The sequence below is a fragment of the Westerdykella ornata genome, assembly GCF_010094085.1.
Source record: "Westerdykella ornata strain CBS 379.55 unplaced genomic scaffold EI97scaffold_59, whole genome shotgun sequence".
NCBI classification, from domain to species: Eukaryota; Fungi; Ascomycota; class Dothideomycetes; order Pleosporales; family Sporormiaceae; genus Westerdykella; species Westerdykella ornata.
In genome coordinates, this window is record NW_022986909.1 from 25,347 (window position 1) to 41,620 (window position 16,274).

The window sequence follows — 16,274 nt, forward strand, 5'->3', positions numbered from 1 at the left end:
AGGGGGTCTGTTCCTGAGGAATCCAACCGGAACGCCGCCAGTCTTTGCATTGAGCCGGCGTGAAGATGCGCTCTCGAGGCAGTCCAAGGCCGCCGACTGGATACATTTAGCAACTCAGTCAAGACCAGAGAATCCTACAATGCCGTTGCCCTTCTGCTTGCCTTTGCTCCTCTTTCTCTTCTTGCGCTTCTTGCTTTCCCTTTCCTCGTCGCTGCTCTCACCCGCCTCCTCGTCACTGTCGTCATCTGAATCGGGGTCAAGGGTTCGTTTGGTGCCGGCTGCTTGCTCCTCTTCTTCTGTAGCGTCCTCTTCAAGCTTCTCATGCCAGGCCTTGATCATCTTTCCTCCCCCGCTGAACATGCGGCCAGTGACATCAAATCCTAACCCCACCACTGCTTCCGCTTGCAGCTCATCATGCTTCAACTCGGACACCGTCTTGTTGGGCCCAATCTTGACGAATTTGAGCTCACCATTTCCCAGTCCGGCTACAACGATTTTGCCTCCCGGCCCGACACCCTGAGGCAACAGGCTAAGGCTGTCAATTGACTCGCCGCCTCCTGGTGATCTGTCGACAATGATACGTTCGTCTTGGTCGTCCCACACGCCGCGTTCCCATAGTGTCAGAACGCCGCTGCCGCCGCCCACGATCAGCTTCTCGCCAACATTGGTGCCACGCTTCGAGAGGCCAGTCACCATGACGGAGCTCAGTAGCTCTTCCTCTTGATTTTCACTACGGACCATGACGCCGCGGCGCACATCGGTTACTGCCAACGTCGTTCCTCCGACGCTGACCCACTGCTTCGGTAGGCCGCTGGTGCTCGCTTCGCCGGGGGGAAGGGGCGTGATGGACGAAACATAATCGTCATGGGGATGGTAGGTATGTTGAGGTTTTATCGACAGTTCGCTGGGGCGCAAGGCGCGGAGATCGTAGACGTGCATAGCGGACGAATCGGTACCAAGGATGAGGGCCTGGGGGGTCAATGCATGTAGAACCGTTGGGGGGTCGATGCTGCCAGTTCGACTATTATGACATTGTCAGCAAAAAGTACTATACTCGAAGCAGGATGTAGCGTACGACTCGAGGGGAATGGCGATCTTGGCTGTGACCTGTCCTGTCCGGACGTCTGCTTGCTTCACGATACCATCCGTCCCCGCGGAGTAGAGATGGGCACCGTCATGGCCGAAGGCTAGGGTTCTACAGCTGCCCTTATGCCTCCTGGTTCTCCAGGCAGTATCTATATGGCCGAAACCGCTCCCGGAGGCCGCGGCTGCGTCACCGTCTTCTTGGTCGCTAGCAGCGGGCGGAAGTCGGTATGTGTAGACGTGCCCAGAGGAGAGTCCGGCCGAGACAACGGGCTCTCGCGGGTGGATAGCTTGGGCAAAGAGTTCGTGCGCCAAAGGAATGGTGCACACGGTGTCGAACATGGCGGGGAATAATGAAGTTTGCTGTTTTATTAGAGACACAATGTACGCGATGGAAGTACTGTGGTGGAATAGTTATGTTGGGCTGGGGAACTTTTTCTGTGGCGCTGAACGGGGCGCGGCAAGTTTAGGCTGTGAGTTCCTCGGCTACGTACCTTATCCCTACCCTTCACCTCCGCCAAGCAATCCTATTCGACCACGCATAGAACTACTCGTACCTAGGTTCTGCAGGTAGGTTTGATGATGACTTTCATCTTTCTACTGTGTAGAATCATGAGTCGGTTTCATCAATAGGAGAATCCAGAACAGGAAGGTGTCTTTGCCCCATAGACGTGCCCATGTACACGTTTCTAAACGATTGGCTGGCTATGCATCTGCTCATATTCGGCGCAGTTATATCAACCCACCTCTTACTCTTTTTTTTTTCTTTTCGATCTTCCCCAAGCTGCTTGGCAAGCTTCCTCTCAGCTTTTGTCCTATTTCAAGATATCTTCCCATCATGCTACTGTCAAGCGCCTTCACACTATCCCTTCTCTCAACCATCCCCTTGACCCTCTCCCATCCAGACTCCCACCATGCCCCCGCCCGACAGATAACCTACTCTGTCGTGCCTTCTATATTCCTTCAATCCGATCCTTCGACCGATGCCTCGACCCTCAACTTCACCGCCACCAACTTTGGCCTGATCCCCCGCACCTATCCGGACGCTCCTCCTGGGAACCCCAAACTCACACAATGGCAACGCCTATCCCACTACATCTCTACCCTGAACCGTAAAGCACGTGCCCGAGGTGACAGAGATAGAAAACAGCACTACACCCTCCTCTTCCTGGCCCGCCACGGTGAAGGCTACCACAACGCCGCAGAGTCGTACTTTGGCACTCCAGCGTGGAACTGCTACTACTCGGAGCTTGAAGGCAATGACACCGTCACTTGGGCGGACCCGCGGCTAACTGAAAAGGGCATCAAGCAGGCGCTCACAGTGAAGGGATTCTGGCAGCATTTGATCCAGGACGAGAAGATCGCCGTGCCGCAGAGATACTACACTTCTCCACTCTGGCGCTGTTTGCAAACCGCCGACTTGACTTTCTCCGGCATTGACCTACCCCGCAAGTACCCCTTCAAGCCAGTCGTCAAGGAAGGCTTCAGGGAGGGCGTATCCGCACATACATGCGATAGGCGGAGTACCCGCAGCGCCATCCACAAGCAGTTCCCCAACTACCAGTTCGAGCATGGCTTCCCCGAAGTGGATCCCTTGTGGCGTCCGCTGCAAGCAGAGACACGCGAGGCGCAGGATGCGAGGAGCAAGAAGGTTTTGGACGAGGTTCTGGGCGATGTTGATGCAGGCGTCGAGTATATCTCCATCACGAGCCACTCTGGGGAGATTGCGAGTTTACTCAGAGGTATGCACAAAGCTGTGCGAAGCGATCGACTTCTTTTGCAAACTTCCGTTGAAGCAGCGCTAACACTGAAGCAGTCCTCAATCATCGCGAGTTCCGCCTTGCTACGGGAGCTGCCATTCCTGTTCTTGTCAACATCACGGTTGGGCCAGGACGGCGGGAATCGCCAAGCTCAACACTAGTACCACCATTTGAGCCGGTAGCCACTTGTGCGAAACCGCCCACAACGAGAGACTCTTCATGCAATGACTGCTCGTGCTGTAAGTAATTGGAGAACGGGTGCCTCGGGAGAGAGAGAACCATGGGTTCGCCGGACATGCTCGTGACGATGTACTTTGAAAGGATCTATTTGTACCATATCAGTCAGTGTCAGGGGAAACCCGTTCCGACATGAACAGAACATGATGAAATGGAAGAGAAAACGTGCCCGATTGAACAGGATAGGATTACACGGTTAAGACCGAATGTACTCGGGCAGAGTCCTCAATTCACAATTCCGAAGCCATCATGCTATGGTTGTAGTGCCCATGGACCCGTCTAAGTTGGAACCTTGGAACATAACCTCAACGTATCCCTTTTCGGTCTAGCGTCTTATCCATTGGAGGTATATAAGCATAAGCCTCGCCCCCCAGTCTGACCCGTCATTCTGTGCATGCTCGCTGTATCCCGCTCCTGCTAGTACCAATATTCTATTTGAGTTTGTTGGCCTACCCATTCCCACCTTTTTGAAACATGCTCAAAATGTTTGTTGACGGACTGCTCAACAGGAAGGTAGCACGCAGGAACCTCGCACGCCAGCGCCGGGAGGACCAAAGACGGGAATACTGGTCTTCTCGCCTGCCTAATCCAGGCCCGAAATATAGCAATTGCATTTCCCCGCGCGGCAAGGTGCCGGCGGGACAGGAAGACTCCATATTTTTTGTCAAGCTGCCCCTCGAGCTGCGGATCGCCATTTACCAGAGGCTTTATGGGGATCTCACAGTTACGCTCTCCTTTTTCGATGACCCCGATGCCTCAACCTTCAGAGTAAAGGGGAATCACGAAGAGTGGCTTTTCTCTTTTCCGAAGACGTGTTTGTTGGCGTACGTCTTCATCCTTGCCACGTCTTGGTCTGGTCTGGCGCTAATCGCGTTCCGTCACAGCTACCTCGAATCTACGGAGTGCATCTACAAGTGCATCACTTTTCACTGTAGAGAAATTGCTTGCATGCAGATACTCCCTTGCTTCATCGCTCCTACATGGCTGCAGACGATTCAATCCCTTAGGGTCCACTTCCCAGTCAAAGGCATTTACAATACGCCCTGGCAGGCGAACCTCCCACCGCAAAACGAGGAGACATGGGAAAAGGCCTGGGACGTCATATCCAGCATGCAGGGACTGAAATCACTGGTGGTTAACCTCACAGCCGGCGGCACCTTGGTCTTTGAGCACACTGAAACGCAACTGTCAAAGACTTTGAAGAAGGCTTGTGGGGTACAGACATATCTGGTGTCGATAGATTGGCCTCCGTCCTCCTCGGCTTTTTCTGACACCAACTCCACTCCATGGGAGCTTGAGCTGAGACATTTCGCTGTTTGATATACAAGATCTATTTATTCTAACAAGAGGTTTACATGAAACGACATGCTTGAGAAGTATCCAATATCCCCATGCAATCTGAGTCTATCCAACCTCATGTTTCATTAGCAAGTTATGCAAGGGATATATCGCATGCTAATCTCTGTTAGTATGCGGACTAGCTGCTGTGCAGGAATAGGGACCTACGGATTTATCCTGAAGATAACGCCATTTATCTCGATTTTTCCCCCGAACTTGATGTCATTTGAGCAGGTGTCGCCTGCAAATCCCGAGTCAGTAATAGTTTTTTTTTTCGGATTACACTGGACGACTTACATCCGTTCAAGATAACATCGACAGCAGTGTTGCAGTCTTTCTCATCCAACGTCTTATCGGCGTTTGTATCGACCCTGTCAACCTTGATCAAGAACTGCATGGGCCCACCTTCGAAGTTCTTGTGATCTGGAGCGTCGTCGTACGTTCCCTGGAGATTGTCTCGGCCCTCCACGACCGCTTTGCCCTTGTTGTCTGCGCAGAACTTGTGACCTGCTTCTGTAGCGGTGCCAAGATGGACCCACGGGAAGTCTTTCTTGGCCTTCTCAAAATCACCGCATGGATTGGTATTGCACGTCGGTTGCGGTGCAGGAGGCGGCGGCGGCGGCGCTTCTGTCTGCTTGGGAGGGTCCTGGAACGTGAGGGTTTCTTTAGGGTGGTCCTTTTCTGTGTAAGGACAAGGATTATATTCCTCTCCCTCCTTCTTTTCGGCAATGGGGTAGTAGGTTGCACCGTTCTCACCGCACATGCAGTAGTCGGAGGGGGTCCTGCCGCTCCTCGGGCTGGCGCCGTGGATACACCAGGGTTTGGAGAAGTCGCCGTCGTGATCGAGTACCCATTGGAACATGTCTTGCTGGGCCTTGAGGTAGTCAGGGTCGGTTGCTTCGGCGATAAATGTTCCACTTCTGAGGCAGGGGCAATCTTTCCATTTTCCTTCCGAGCAGACCCGGACTTTGTCCTTGGGACCGTCGTTGGGGCCCTTGCAGTCTTCGTCTGTGCAAACCGGAGCATCTGCTCCCTTTGGTGCGTCCGTAGGACAACCACCCGACGATGTCGGCGATGGATTGTCGGCTTTGCCGCCGGCCATGTTCGCGGGAATGTTGTGAACGGGAGCGATTTTGGGCGGTCCTCCTCCGGTATTTGCATGCGTCGCAACGATGTACTGCAGAAAAAGTCAGTGGGGGCCCTCAGTCCACTGCGAAACGAACGTACCGCGAGGACGATTGGTCCAAGCACCAGTGCAGCGTTGGGAATCTGCGACAGCACAGCCGCCACGTCACTGGCAGTAATGGTAGGGATTTCGATAAGCCCTTCAAGGTCGAAGTCCAGACGGCCACCGGGTCGGATCTCTGCCTGCGCTGCCTGCGCAAACCGAAGAGGACGATTGCAAGCCTGTCGTTTCTTACCAGGACAGGCCGCGGCAACCTCTTCTGCGATGCTATTGAGGGCGTCTTTCAACTTGGGGGCCATGATCATCTGCACATCTCCAGCTTCGATCCCTGCGGCTGGCACGGCGGTTGCTACCGTAATAAAGGTGATTACGGGCTTGATGATGGTTGGTCGTGACTCTACGGTGGTTGAGATCTCGGTCAAGTATTCCGTGTTGACACCGATCTTCCTGTAATTGCTGCTTTGGTCATACCACTCGGTGGCAGGCCCATCGATGGAAGTACTGGAGTGAGGTTAGACTCTCATTGTCAGGATGGCTCGAATGGGAAGTTTTACTATTCTGATGCGGGCAAGTCCGTAACCGGATTCACTCCTATCTGGCCCGTTGCAGTGGGCTCAACGGCTCTTTTCGCTATGGTGGGACTGGGGGTCTTGGTGGGAGTGCCCTCTGCGCCAAGTGCACACAGTGCAACGATGGCAGACAAGAGACTGTGCCTGACATACATGATGCCAAATGTACAATATCGAAGGGAGACGTCCTTGCGTGTCTGCTGTTGGAGAGGAGCCGTGGTGGCTTTAAAGATTCCATAACCATCCGGGGATGCACGTATGGAATCTCTTCCGACATCGTCTACATTCCCAAAGAAGTCTAGGGAGTACATTCGTATTGACTGATCTCACGTACGCCACAGGAGTTCGGCCCCCTGTCAGGGTCCCGAGGTGGATCCCTACGTTGAAACATAGCGTCTGTTGGATCTATGGGCTTCGCCACAATGGCAAGACTAACTTTCCGCGCGCGTGGGGATTCCCATGATCGAATCGTTGGTCGGTTGTCTCTGCGCTATGCTCGACTTGAGTAATGTGGGCTTATTGTTACTCACAGAGCTTGTGGGGGCCTTATTAAAGGATTGCGCCGCAACTCGTAAAGTACAAACATCTATCTGCTTGCCTCGTGTCTTTCTGTGGATATGTCAAGAATAACATTATGTAATCTCATTCGCTGGCCCCCATGTATACCAAAGGCTGACTGGGAAGTCGACTCCATAACGTTTAGCAGGTCTTTATAATTAGCCCACGTTTCGACCGGACAGGCTTCGTTAAGACGATGGTAATCTTAACTCGGCCCAGCTCAGATCTTGTTGATCCCGAAGGATTTCGCGGCCCAGGAGAAACTCGAGCAAGCGGCACGATGAGGTCAGGACTTCGGTGCTGGGGCTGTGCTCGGTCCCAACTTATGATGACCTGAGATGGGGCCGAAATCTTACAGAGCCGCCGTGACTATGCACATTTTGGGGAACTACACGAAATGTCGGCTGTTTCATACCCTCCAATGGCGAAAGTGAAGCGCGATTTTAAATATGAACGTCGAGCGCGTCCTGAATATGTTGAGAGGGTACTTTTCAACTTCAGACTTCGACAGGACACTGCCGGTTTTGGAACAAGTGAACAGGATACAGGGCTAGAGCAATGTTGCGACCATCCCTTCGAGCAGCAGCAACACTCAGTCTTCTGTTTGTTGCCGGCCATGCCTACAGTAAGTCTTGGTTTTCCACGACACTTCGGAAGAACTTGCACGGGAACTAACCCTCATAGCCATCGACGAAGATTGTGGAAATGACCGAGACCTAGTCCGCACGGCTGCCGATCAGTAAGTCCTAGACTCCCACGACACTTCGGAAGAACTTGCACAGAAACTAACCCTCGTAGCGCATTCGCGCTGGCGGCAAACGCGGTAACAGAGCTTCGCAAAACGCCCATCAATCCAGACATCGACCACGTGGTCGAACAGCTATTCGGATACACCGCTGCTCAACGGCCATGGGGGCCTCGAATTGAACAGAAACTCGGCAATCTTGCTCCAATTTCGACGCTTGACGGGTCAGTTGATGGAGCTACTGATGTTAGGATTTTCTGCACAACCAAGAGGATAGAGAAGCGAAAAGACGGGCGATACTGTAAGATGACGTATTCCCCCCTTTTTGTCGCGTTTGAAAACTAACTACCGTCTTTCCCTCTTCCTCAGACAATAAAAACACCGAGTCTGTGTACCAGGAAGACGAGATATCGAACCGCTTCGCACATTGCCTCGAACTCACTCCCCCAACCGCCGCCATAACCTTCAACCCCGAGGGACAAGCCTCAGAAATCCAAATCTGCCCGTGGTTCATGACCCAGGTCCGCGGCTTCAAGTTCCGCGATCTCACGGAGCTTAGGGCTGGTTCTCTAACCCTGGGCGCTCTGGCCAAGATCTCTCTGCCCGTAATAAGCTCGATGGCATATACGCCTATCGATATGTTTCAGGTCTTTGACAAGGTCATTCTGCATGAGGTATGTTGATATGCTCGTCTACCGGTGACGGGCTTGGTTGACGCAAATACAGTTGACACATACGACACAAGCCGGCGACCCTAAGCCAGCGGAGGATATGCAGCCCAACCCTTACGGTAAGTGCATCTGAAGTACTCCAACGGCACTCTCCAACTACTCACACTGGACGCACACAGGTTGGAAGAACTGCAAAGAGTGGGCGCGCAAATTTGTGGAGAGCAAAGGCGACTTTGACAGACCGCCCGACTTCAAGGACCCGCAAAATAACTCGGATAGTATTGCACTTCTCTGCAGTGCCATTGAGTTGATTGGACTCGGTGTGAGAGTCAATGATGACGGCAGCTTGAATCCGCCCCAGAGCAGAAAACGAGATGTTGTCATGTATCCAGTATCTTGGGTTGCTTAATTTGACCAGATAACTATTCAGTGAATTACGGGAGCGGTTATCACGTCAGCTGTATCTGTATCAGAACACATCAATATAGACATGTTTTTGAGACATGTGTCACTGTTGAGATTTACTGCATTTAGGCACTGTTCTGTGCTGGTAGTATATCTGTAGACAAGGACGGGGAGTGTATCTCGCCACCGTCAGTGGCGAAGGGCCACCATCCCAAACCTCCTTTTCCCTCTTTTCCAATACTAGCTTTCTAACCAGTCCGGAGTGCAGAGAAAACCCGTAATCTCGTGCCGTTGAGTTAATGAGAGTGGTTCCTGGATGCTGCCCGCCATTCCTCGCATTTTTAATCTTAAAAACTTTATCTGGCTGTGGGGCGCCATCCGCATAATGGTGAAGGCATATCAGACGCTGATCGGCCGTCCAAGTCTATGTCGAACAGGGTACGAGCCTGAGGCAGTACATGCAATAGTGAGCGATACGTGGTCTATCACTCGCATGACATGTACAGTACGAAGCCACCTCTTCCAGCGACACGATGAGCTCTTCAATAGCCAGCAGAACGTTCTTCGTAGCGAACCAAGTGTTGATGCCACTTTGACCAGCAAGAGCGAGAGCGACAGCTGGAAGTCGGATCCAAATGACGGGAACTTCTCCCGAGACCAACCTAACCACGGCGTCGGAGAGTCCTATATATACAATGTGCGCCTAACTGGGAAAGCGTCTTCCCCCCATAAGGTCCCCTGGAGCGTCGATTAGGTCCTCTACGTATATATCCCGTGCAAAGTCCGGAGCGGCCACAAAGATAGAATCGACGGTCCCAAAATGACCGAAAAGCTTCCACTGTAAATTGCGCAAGAGCTTAGCGATAGTATCTAGAGGCAAGGCCCCAACCTAAGATCTTTTCCCGCATTTCTCTAATCACATTGCACTGCTAGCCAAAAGCCCCAAAGCGAGGGGACAGGTCCGAGTGTGTCGATCTTCTTTTCCGAGAAATTTGAAGAGTCGAACTTGAATGCTTTCCATGTTCCATCCAGCGTAAAAACAGTCCTTAGCGGCGATTGCCCCATGATGATTAATATTGGATCTCAAATGGGACCATTTATATACCTACAGCTCGAACTACGGCGCGGACCGCACATGGCCCAGGCCCTGCATGTGGTCCCTGGATCGATGACGCACATGCACCCCACGTGGCACTGACCACCCCAAACGAGAAGCGGGGAGGCGGTCGGGTCTGCAACGTTAACTGCGCACGCGGTTTTGCGACAAACCTGCCCCGGCTTGAGCAACAATTTGCGTAACAAACGTGGAAGTTGTTCCATTGACAGGTTGCTCTGCGCAAGCAGACGCTGGCATGGCTCAAACGGTGGTGACTAGGCAAACGCGACGCTTGCAATTGGCACAGAAGGCGCGCATCTTCGAATTCGACACAACCACCAACCCTTCAACAACACACAACACCAACACCACAATATGAATCCATACCCACCTCGACTGTACAAGGCACAATGGGAGAATGCCCTCAGGCTCTACAAACAGGGCGACTTTGAAACCAGCATTGCAATCGTAAAGTTCAACTTGACGTGACTAACACTCTACGCGCTGCACTTGCAGTAACTAACGAATAGATAGGGATCCCACCCTTCCTGGCTACTATCGCATCAAGAATCATCTTCTTATTGCTAGCCTCTGCGATTCCTGGGACGAGGCCGATGAACACATCGAGGCTGCCGAGGTTCAGTACGCTCTCTGCATGAAGGACGCGCGAGCGCGGGAGGATGCAAACGCTCTAAAGGCACTGGAGAAATTGCGTGCAGAATTTGACATGTTGAAAGAGCTGAGGCGGGAGTATCTGATGGCACAGGGTGTATACGAAGGTGTTGTCGATGAATCTCCGTATGACACGTCCGACTCTGAGGATGCGGAACAAGAGGAGGCTGAAGCCGAGGACTTGGTTGGTTTCGAGGACTCCAAGGCCGTTTCCCAGGCTGAGAACGAACGTGAGGTGATTGCCGATACCATGCGCCTTCCCATCCGCACAACCACCAACGAAGACATCGACAAGCCCGGGAAGATCGCACCCGCCATCAACGTCGTCGCACCGCCCGAGCCTACCGCCACGGTTGAAGCGCCGAAAGCTCAAGGCACCTAGAAGCTGCGCAGGAAGAAGAGCGAGAGATTTAGAGGTGGTGCCAAGCATGCACATGCATTTTCTCGGTCACTTGCAAAACAGGCCAGCTTCTCCCGTGGCAGTGTGTTGGACGTGAACTGGGAAAGGGAGGAGGAAAAGAAGTGAAGAACAGAGTGGTATAGCTCTGGGCACAGCACTTATTATCGGTTATGCCACCAATGTAGAATATGAAAAACCCTCATGACTATGCCCCTCAAGATCTTACTATCCAGCGAACACCTACACACGGCATAACCTCCCATTCTGCGTCTGCGTCCCCCACTCTCCATCCCTCACCTCCCATTCGTCACTCCCCACAGCTGTAGTCGCATAAAACACGCCCTTAGGATCCCACTTCCGCTTCAACTCCAATAGCCTCGGATACTGCACCCCATAGAAACTCTCCTGCCAATGCGGCTCGGCCACATTGGCTTCATTCAGATAAGAACCACCAAAGTCGCTTTCCGGGGCGACTTCACGCCATGGCCCAAGCACGTCATTGATCAGCTCGTCCGCAGTTTTCTGCATCTGATCTTGCGTGGCGTCCTCTCCACCTTCAACCGTGACGCCGCTTATCAGAAACGAAACCGTGTGTCTGAAGGCGGAAGAGACGGCATTATCCACATGCAATCTGTTGCCCGGTTCCTGGTGATATCCACCCACCACTTTGCCAGTCATGCTGGTATTCTTGATGGCCGCGAACATGCGCTCGAATTTTGCAGGATCCGCCCAGTTCCCCCGAGGGAAGATGCGGTTTCCTGGTAAACGAGAGGCTTGTCCTACGGTCTCATTTCCCCACGAGGAGTGGTAGGCGGGATAGAAGGAGTCGAATAGCATGGTTTTGGGCTCGAAGAAGATGCCGAGGGCTCGTAGATGGGAGAACCACGGTTCGATTAGTGCTTCAAAGGACGCAATTGTGTGGTTGGGAGCCCAGAAAGGGGTCATTTCGAACCTGACCTGGTCATCGGGCAGTGGCGAGATCCAGAAGTACGAGTATGTATGCGCGTCTGTGAGCGTGGGGAACATCTCGAAGAACTTGCGGGTCCCGTTCCAGAAGACTTCTCTGGTGATGTTGCCACCAGTCGTGTAGTTGAACGTTGAAGTGACAATGGGCATCTTGGGATGCGCACGAACTATCACGGATGTAACGACGCCAAAAGTACTTGCTCCACCACCGCGAAGCGCCCAGAAGAGGTCCGGGTGGGACGTATTGGACGCCGTGACAAATCTCCCGTCAGCCGTCACCACTTGAAGTGCTTCGACATTATCGGCCGCCATCCCGTAGTAACCGCTCATGGGCGTGTGGCCTCCTCCAGTGACGTAGCCACCGGCGAAGCCGACGCTCTCGCATATACCGCCTGTGACCGTGGCGTTGTTCTCTTCCGCGAGCTTGTATATCTCTCGCACTGTAACACCAGCGGCGACTTTAATGGCAACCCCGTCATAGCCCGAATCGCTCTGGTAATTCTCAATGAATTGCGTATCCTTCAAGTGATGGGTCCATATGCTAAGCGCACCTGCGCCGAGAGACTTGCCCAGGTAGCAATGGCCCGTATTCTTGACGATGAGCCGGATGTTATTGTTCCTCGCGAAATTCAATGAGAGTTGGATTTGCTCGACAGTCGATATATTCACGACATATGTCGGAAAGCCTCCGAGGGTGCACGCCCCGTTTGGAGTGTTGCGCGGGAGACAAGTGCGTCCTTGGTAGATGGGCCACATGTTGGATGTTGGATCTGCTTCGCTGCGTTCATGGTTACTCATGTTCTAGGGGGTATATTGGAATGCGTGGTTAGTGAAACTGTCTCACTGGAAGTAAGGATTCGAGAAGTTGGCCGTGATTGCTGTACAACGTGCTTCATCATACACGCCCCAATTTTTGTAACAGGGCGCGGCTGCAGGCACGCTAGCAATCAAAGCTCCGTTAACAGTTGCATTGAACTTTTCCCATACCGCTGGAGAAGGCCAAGATTCATCTCCTGGAAAGGTCTTGCAGGTTCCACTGGAAAGGAAGGGATCTGAGCCAACTGCCGTGTCATCGAAGCGGAGATGTTGTTGGATGTCTTCCGGGAAACGTGCGATTGCATCTTCACGGAGCTGCCTTTTCTCAAAATCGAAAAAAGAGGAGTTGGATCTGCAGGAACCGCCATGTACAAGAATGAATTGAAGTAGAACAGAAACGAAAAGTGTGTTCAAAGCCGCGTAGCTAGTAGTGTGTGGCAGTGTCTGCATTGTTGAATGTGAAGGAGCTTTCATTTCATAGAAACAAACACTACAAGCCGTCGAGGAAAAGAAAGGGCAATCGTGATCTTTACTTCTCAGAATAAGGAGAGCGAGTGTTGTAGGGTTGCATATGCAGCTTAGGTGGGGTCGCTGCAGTTCACCGAATAAAGATTGGAAACGCAGGCCCTCATATTAACGCCCCATGCGGCACTTCAGGCTCTACCAAAGTGAGTAACGATGTGCGCAAGGCTGCAGTTTCGATAATTGCTCAAACATGCGATTACTCTCTCAATGCTTGGACAACAAAAGCGATGTAAGCTTACTGGGGAAATTCATTTGGTGGTTATTGTGCACCCCATCCTAGCCACAGGCTACAAGGGAACACTAGTACGGATGATGCTTTTCACTAGTAGGGCATTCGTATCTTCAGTCTGCCCCAGCGTTAACGAATGTCCCAAACGATGAGTGAGCACGCTCGCCTTCTCCAAAATGAAGCTTTTTCGAAGATCTCACCTACATACATTACTTGCCGTTGTACACGTCCAAGGAGATGCAGAATATAAGCCTGGATAATAGGCCTCTTCAACGGACCGAGCCCACACCTTAATACTATCGCCCTCAAGCAATATGCTCAGGCCCCGGGGCGGTCAGGTTCGAAACGGGCACTGGCGGGAGATGAGAAGCCGCGAACTCGATAAACCCACGGGCAGGAAAAACTGAATTACCATTATGGAATACCACAGATAGACGAGAAGAACGAAACTACTCAATCCTTTAGGAATTTATGAGGATTACTGTGCCTTGACGGCGGAGATTCTTGAAAAATGGAAGGACTGTGCAGACCACTGATGTGGGGCATGGTGGATATGACGAACTGGGATAGCTTTCTGCCTGGGGACCACAAACCCGAATTCGAACTGTGAAACCGCTGCAGACTTCGATGCCACCAAGGAAGAGTTATCACCTCGCATCCCTTAAGAACTTCCTAGCTTCGGCGTATGGCCCTTCTGATACCAATCCATTCACCAGTCAAATCACAAATCCCTCTTAGTCAGCACGATTCACGTTTTCAGGGGGCCCGGACTCTTGTGGAGCTTAACGTCACTTGGAATCAAAGAACAAGCTCTATAAGATACACATAGCGCTACATATAGGCAGACACAAATGAAAAGGATCTCTCGCCAGCTGTTTTAAGAAGGTCCAAAAAGCCCGTGCTTAGTCCCTAGTCTACCAGAAGAGTTTGCAACCGCGCCTCAGCCGCAATGACATCCAGCGCCTGCCTCACTTCCAACACTCTCCTGCAATCGCTCAGCCAGTCCTTGCTCAGTACCTTGGCCCATCCTTGTAGAGAGTTCATTTCTCGCGCAGCACCGTCAAGATCACCCTCCTCCAACAGAACCTCTGTTCTTGCTAGCACTGCCTCCACATCCGCGCCAACAGCGAGACCCGACTTTTTGAAGAGGACCTTGGACATAGCGAGGGAAGCGAGATGGGAGGCAACACCGGCGTCTTCAGGCAGAAGAGCCGCTTTCCTGACCTCCTGAGCTACGCGTCGGAAACGATCAATGAGCTGACCGGCGTTGGGGATGCCGCGCTGATAGGCAGCCGGGTTGATGCTGGCAATGGCTGCGCTGACGACGGGATCGTCGTCAGCAATCTCCTTGAGCGCTGCCAGCTCCGTTACGAACGGTTTGGGATGCGCTTGGTTCTCAAGCGCAGCCTTGACCGCCTCGACCGCGACGACCAAGTGTTGTGTCTTCAGATTGGCATCCACAACTGAGTTCCACTCGGCCGTTAGTCGCTCGAGCTCCTGGACGGACGATGACAGCTCGTTGAGTCTGCCAAGGCGGCCTTCCCGCTCAGCCTCGACGCGTTCCCGAACCTTGGCAGTGAAGTCCTTCTGAAGCGCAATGCTCTGCTTCAGAAGTTCATTCTTCAGTTGCTGCTCATAGACTTGCTTGGCGATATCCAGTTCGGAATGAAGCTTCTCTTGATACGTCTGGGAAAGGCGTTCACGCTCGGTTTCAAACTCCTCCTTCCACTGTGCCTCCTGTTTATGCATTTGCACTTCCAGGCGGCTGATCAGTTCTCTTGCAGCCTCATCGAACCGGGTGTGTGCGGCCTTGATATCCTCCTCGGCAGACTTTTGGAGGCTGTCCTTGAGCAACTTGATGTCTGAGACCACCTTGCTGAGATCGGATTTGGCCTTTTCCAGAGCAGAGTTGTACTTGTTACCATGTGCAGGGTCAGCATTAACCATGGTAATGATACCATTCAAAATCTGAACAACATCTTGTACAATGGGCTCATCGGCACTGGATACGTTAAGGTGGTCGATGGGGGTGATAGGTGGTGCGGCGGTTTTGACAGGCTCAGCATCAACCTCCTTCTTTGCTTCTGCAGCTTTGACTTCAGACTTTGCAGGTGCTGCCTCCGCAGAACCTGTTTTCTCCTTGTTTTTCTGCACCTGCTCAGGAGTGCTGGTGCCGACTTTTTGGGGTTGCTGGCCTTTGGAGGCGTCCTTATCCTCGACAGCGCTCACATGAGGTCCCTTCGCAACAGTGCTGCCACTTGCTTCTTCGGCCACCCTCGCACCCAATCCGCTCTTCCCAGGAATAGTCACTTTCTTCTCCGGCACCTGCGGTTGAACTCTCGGGGAGCCAGCCCGACCCGGGAATCGTTTCCGGAATTCTCGCTCCTCGAAGTAACCCACGGCATCCTCACCGAAGGGGATGTACTCGGTGAAGAAGTCGTGGAAATTGTCGGAGACGAGGGAGTAGTAGACCCCACCTCCGTAGCCTAGCACAGACAGCAACGTCAACCACCACAGAGCCCGCACTAGACGTCGCTTCTTCGGCTTCGGCGTAGGCTTTATGGGACCAGGAGCGACGCTTGCGGTGCCGGTTCCGGTGGGGGGTGTAGTCTCTGGTTGCTCAACAGGCGCAGATCGGGATGCTGAAGTCTCGGGAGCAGCAGGCGCAGGAGACTTTGGGGTCTGGCTGGAGAGTATTCTGACATCTCCAGGTTCGCCGGGATTCGCTGGAGCCGCCGATGGGGCCGTCGTGGGAGGTACGGTGTCGGTAATGGGTTTTTTCTCGTCCGCATAGAAACGTTGCGCAACGCGCCATTGCGGGCGAGCGGCAGCGGCAATTGGCCGCAATCCAGGACGAGCCCGAGCAATTGAGGCGCGCAGCATCGTGTGCTGCCCACGAAAGGAGGAGATGGGGGAGGATAGGCGGCCGACGGAGATGTTGGTGATGGTGGTAGAAGTTGGAGAGCGATGTCGTAGCTTTCGGCCGCACGGACCACGCAGATCGACAAGAGCAATTCA

The 16,274-nt window shown here is 52.9% G+C and overlaps 8 protein-coding genes across 8 annotated transcripts; 4 read left to right on the forward strand and 4 right to left on the reverse strand.

Moving 5' to 3' along the window:
- Positions 1–114: 114 nt before the first annotated feature.
- On the reverse strand, positions 115–1,425 carry EI97DRAFT_387929 (WD domain-containing protein; the record flags this gene model as incomplete). The annotated part of the gene is made up of 2 exons (XM_033796153.1): positions 115–1,021; positions 1,076–1,425. The coding sequence occupies 2 exons, from the start codon at positions 1,423–1,425 to the stop codon at positions 115–117; spliced, it is 1,257 nt and encodes a 418-aa protein (XP_033648971.1).
- A 261-nt stretch (positions 1,426–1,686) lies between these two features.
- Positions 1,687–3,274, forward strand: EI97DRAFT_437860 (phosphoglycerate mutase family protein). The gene is made up of 2 exons (XM_033799425.1): positions 1,687–2,825; positions 2,900–3,274. The coding sequence occupies exons 1-2, from the start codon at positions 1,922–1,924 to the stop codon at positions 3,088–3,090; spliced, it is 1,095 nt and encodes a 364-aa protein (XP_033648972.1). The 5' UTR covers positions 1,687–1,921; the 3' UTR covers positions 3,091–3,274.
- A 199-nt stretch (positions 3,275–3,473) lies between these two features.
- On the forward strand, positions 3,474–4,647 carry EI97DRAFT_270102 (uncharacterized protein). Its single transcript, XM_033794269.1, has 2 exons — positions 3,474–3,904; positions 3,965–4,647. The coding sequence occupies exons 1-2, from the start codon at positions 3,555–3,557 to the stop codon at positions 4,398–4,400; spliced, it is 786 nt and encodes a 261-aa protein (XP_033648973.1). The 5' UTR covers positions 3,474–3,554; the 3' UTR covers positions 4,401–4,647.
- Positions 4,369–5,568, reverse strand: EI97DRAFT_437863 (uncharacterized protein). The gene is made up of 3 exons (XM_033799426.1): positions 4,716–5,568; positions 4,587–4,659; positions 4,369–4,535 (listed from the first exon to the last, which is right to left on the reverse strand). The coding sequence occupies exons 1-3, from the start codon at positions 5,518–5,520 to the stop codon at positions 4,505–4,507; spliced, it is 909 nt and encodes a 302-aa protein (XP_033648974.1). The 5' UTR covers positions 5,521–5,568; the 3' UTR covers positions 4,369–4,504.
- A 1,310-nt stretch (positions 5,569–6,878) lies between these two features.
- EI97DRAFT_437866 (uncharacterized protein) lies at positions 6,879–8,637 on the forward strand. The gene is made up of 6 exons (XM_033799427.1): positions 6,879–7,356; positions 7,416–7,470; positions 7,530–7,777; positions 7,846–8,150; positions 8,203–8,266; positions 8,327–8,637. Exons 1-6 carry the CDS (start codon positions 7,290–7,292, stop codon positions 8,554–8,556), a joined length of 969 nt encoding a protein of 322 aa, XP_033648975.1. The 5' UTR covers positions 6,879–7,289; the 3' UTR covers positions 8,557–8,637.
- A 1,423-nt stretch (positions 8,638–10,060) lies between these two features.
- Positions 10,061–10,929, forward strand: EI97DRAFT_437868 (uncharacterized protein). Its single transcript, XM_033799428.1, has 2 exons — positions 10,061–10,116; positions 10,183–10,929. Exons 1-2 carry the CDS (start codon positions 10,067–10,069, stop codon positions 10,700–10,702), a joined length of 570 nt encoding a protein of 189 aa, XP_033648976.1. The 5' UTR covers positions 10,061–10,066; the 3' UTR covers positions 10,703–10,929.
- EI97DRAFT_437869 (FAD/FMN-containing isoamyl alcohol oxidase-like protein MreA) lies at positions 10,893–13,088 on the reverse strand. Its single transcript, XM_033799429.1, has 2 exons — positions 12,531–13,088; positions 10,893–12,464 (listed from the first exon to the last, which is right to left on the reverse strand). Exons 1-2 carry the CDS (start codon positions 12,950–12,952, stop codon positions 10,961–10,963), a joined length of 1,926 nt encoding a protein of 641 aa, XP_033648977.1. The 5' UTR covers positions 12,953–13,088; the 3' UTR covers positions 10,893–10,960.
- Positions 13,089–14,033: 945 nt separating this feature from the next.
- EI97DRAFT_408199 (uncharacterized protein) lies at positions 14,034–16,139 on the reverse strand (the record flags this gene model as incomplete). Its single annotated transcript, XM_033796637.1, has 2 exons — positions 14,034–15,332; positions 15,411–16,139. The coding sequence occupies 2 exons, from the start codon at positions 16,137–16,139 to the stop codon at positions 14,166–14,168; spliced, it is 1,896 nt and encodes a 631-aa protein (XP_033648978.1). The 3' UTR covers positions 14,034–14,165.
- Between the last annotated feature and the right edge of the window lie 135 nt (positions 16,140–16,274).

Bases quoted from the DNA above. Each gene is read 5' to 3' on its own strand.
- EI97DRAFT_437860 (XM_033799425.1), top strand. From the start codon at position 1,922: ATGCTACTGTCAAGCGCCTTCACACTATCCCTTCTCTCAACCATCCCC. The intron at 2,826-2,899 runs GTATGCACAAAG...ACACTGAAGCAG, and splicing joins GATTGCGAGTTTACTCAGAG to TCCTCAATCATCGCGAGTTC.
- EI97DRAFT_270102 (XM_033794269.1), top strand. From the start codon at position 3,555: ATGCTCAAAATGTTTGTTGACGGACTGCTCAACAGGAAGGTAGCACGC. The intron at 3,905-3,964 runs GTACGTCTTCAT...GTTCCGTCACAG, and splicing joins CCGAAGACGTGTTTGTTGGC to CTACCTCGAATCTACGGAGT.
- EI97DRAFT_437863 (XM_033799426.1), bottom strand. From the start codon at position 5,520: ATGGCCGGCGGCAAAGCCGACAATCCATCGCCGACATCGTCGGGTGGT. The intron at 4,660-4,715 runs GTAAGTCGTCCA...CGGGATTTGCAG, and splicing joins CGATGTTATCTTGAACGGAT to GCGACACCTGCTCAAATGAC. The intron at 4,536-4,586 runs GTAGGTCCCTAT...AACAGAGATTAG, and splicing joins GTTATCTTCAGGATAAATCC to CATGCGATATATCCCTTGCA.
- EI97DRAFT_437866 (XM_033799427.1), top strand. From the start codon at position 7,290: ATGTTGCGACCATCCCTTCGAGCAGCAGCAACACTCAGTCTTCTGTTT. The intron at 7,778-7,845 runs GTAAGATGACGT...CCTCTTCCTCAG, and splicing joins GCGAAAAGACGGGCGATACT to ACAATAAAAACACCGAGTCT. The intron at 8,267-8,326 runs GTAAGTGCATCT...GGACGCACACAG, and splicing joins TATGCAGCCCAACCCTTACG to GTTGGAAGAACTGCAAAGAG.
- EI97DRAFT_437868 (XM_033799428.1), top strand. From the start codon at position 10,067: ATGCCCTCAGGCTCTACAAACAGGGCGACTTTGAAACCAGCATTGCAA. The intron at 10,117-10,182 runs GTAAAGTTCAAC...ACGAATAGATAG, and splicing joins TTGAAACCAGCATTGCAATC to GGATCCCACCCTTCCTGGCT.
- EI97DRAFT_437869 (XM_033799429.1), bottom strand. From the start codon at position 12,952: ATGCAGACACTGCCACACACTACTAGCTACGCGGCTTTGAACACACTT. The intron at 12,465-12,530 runs GTGAGACAGTTT...CCATGAACGCAG, and splicing joins TTCTCGAATCCTTACTTCCA to CGAAGCAGATCCAACATCCA.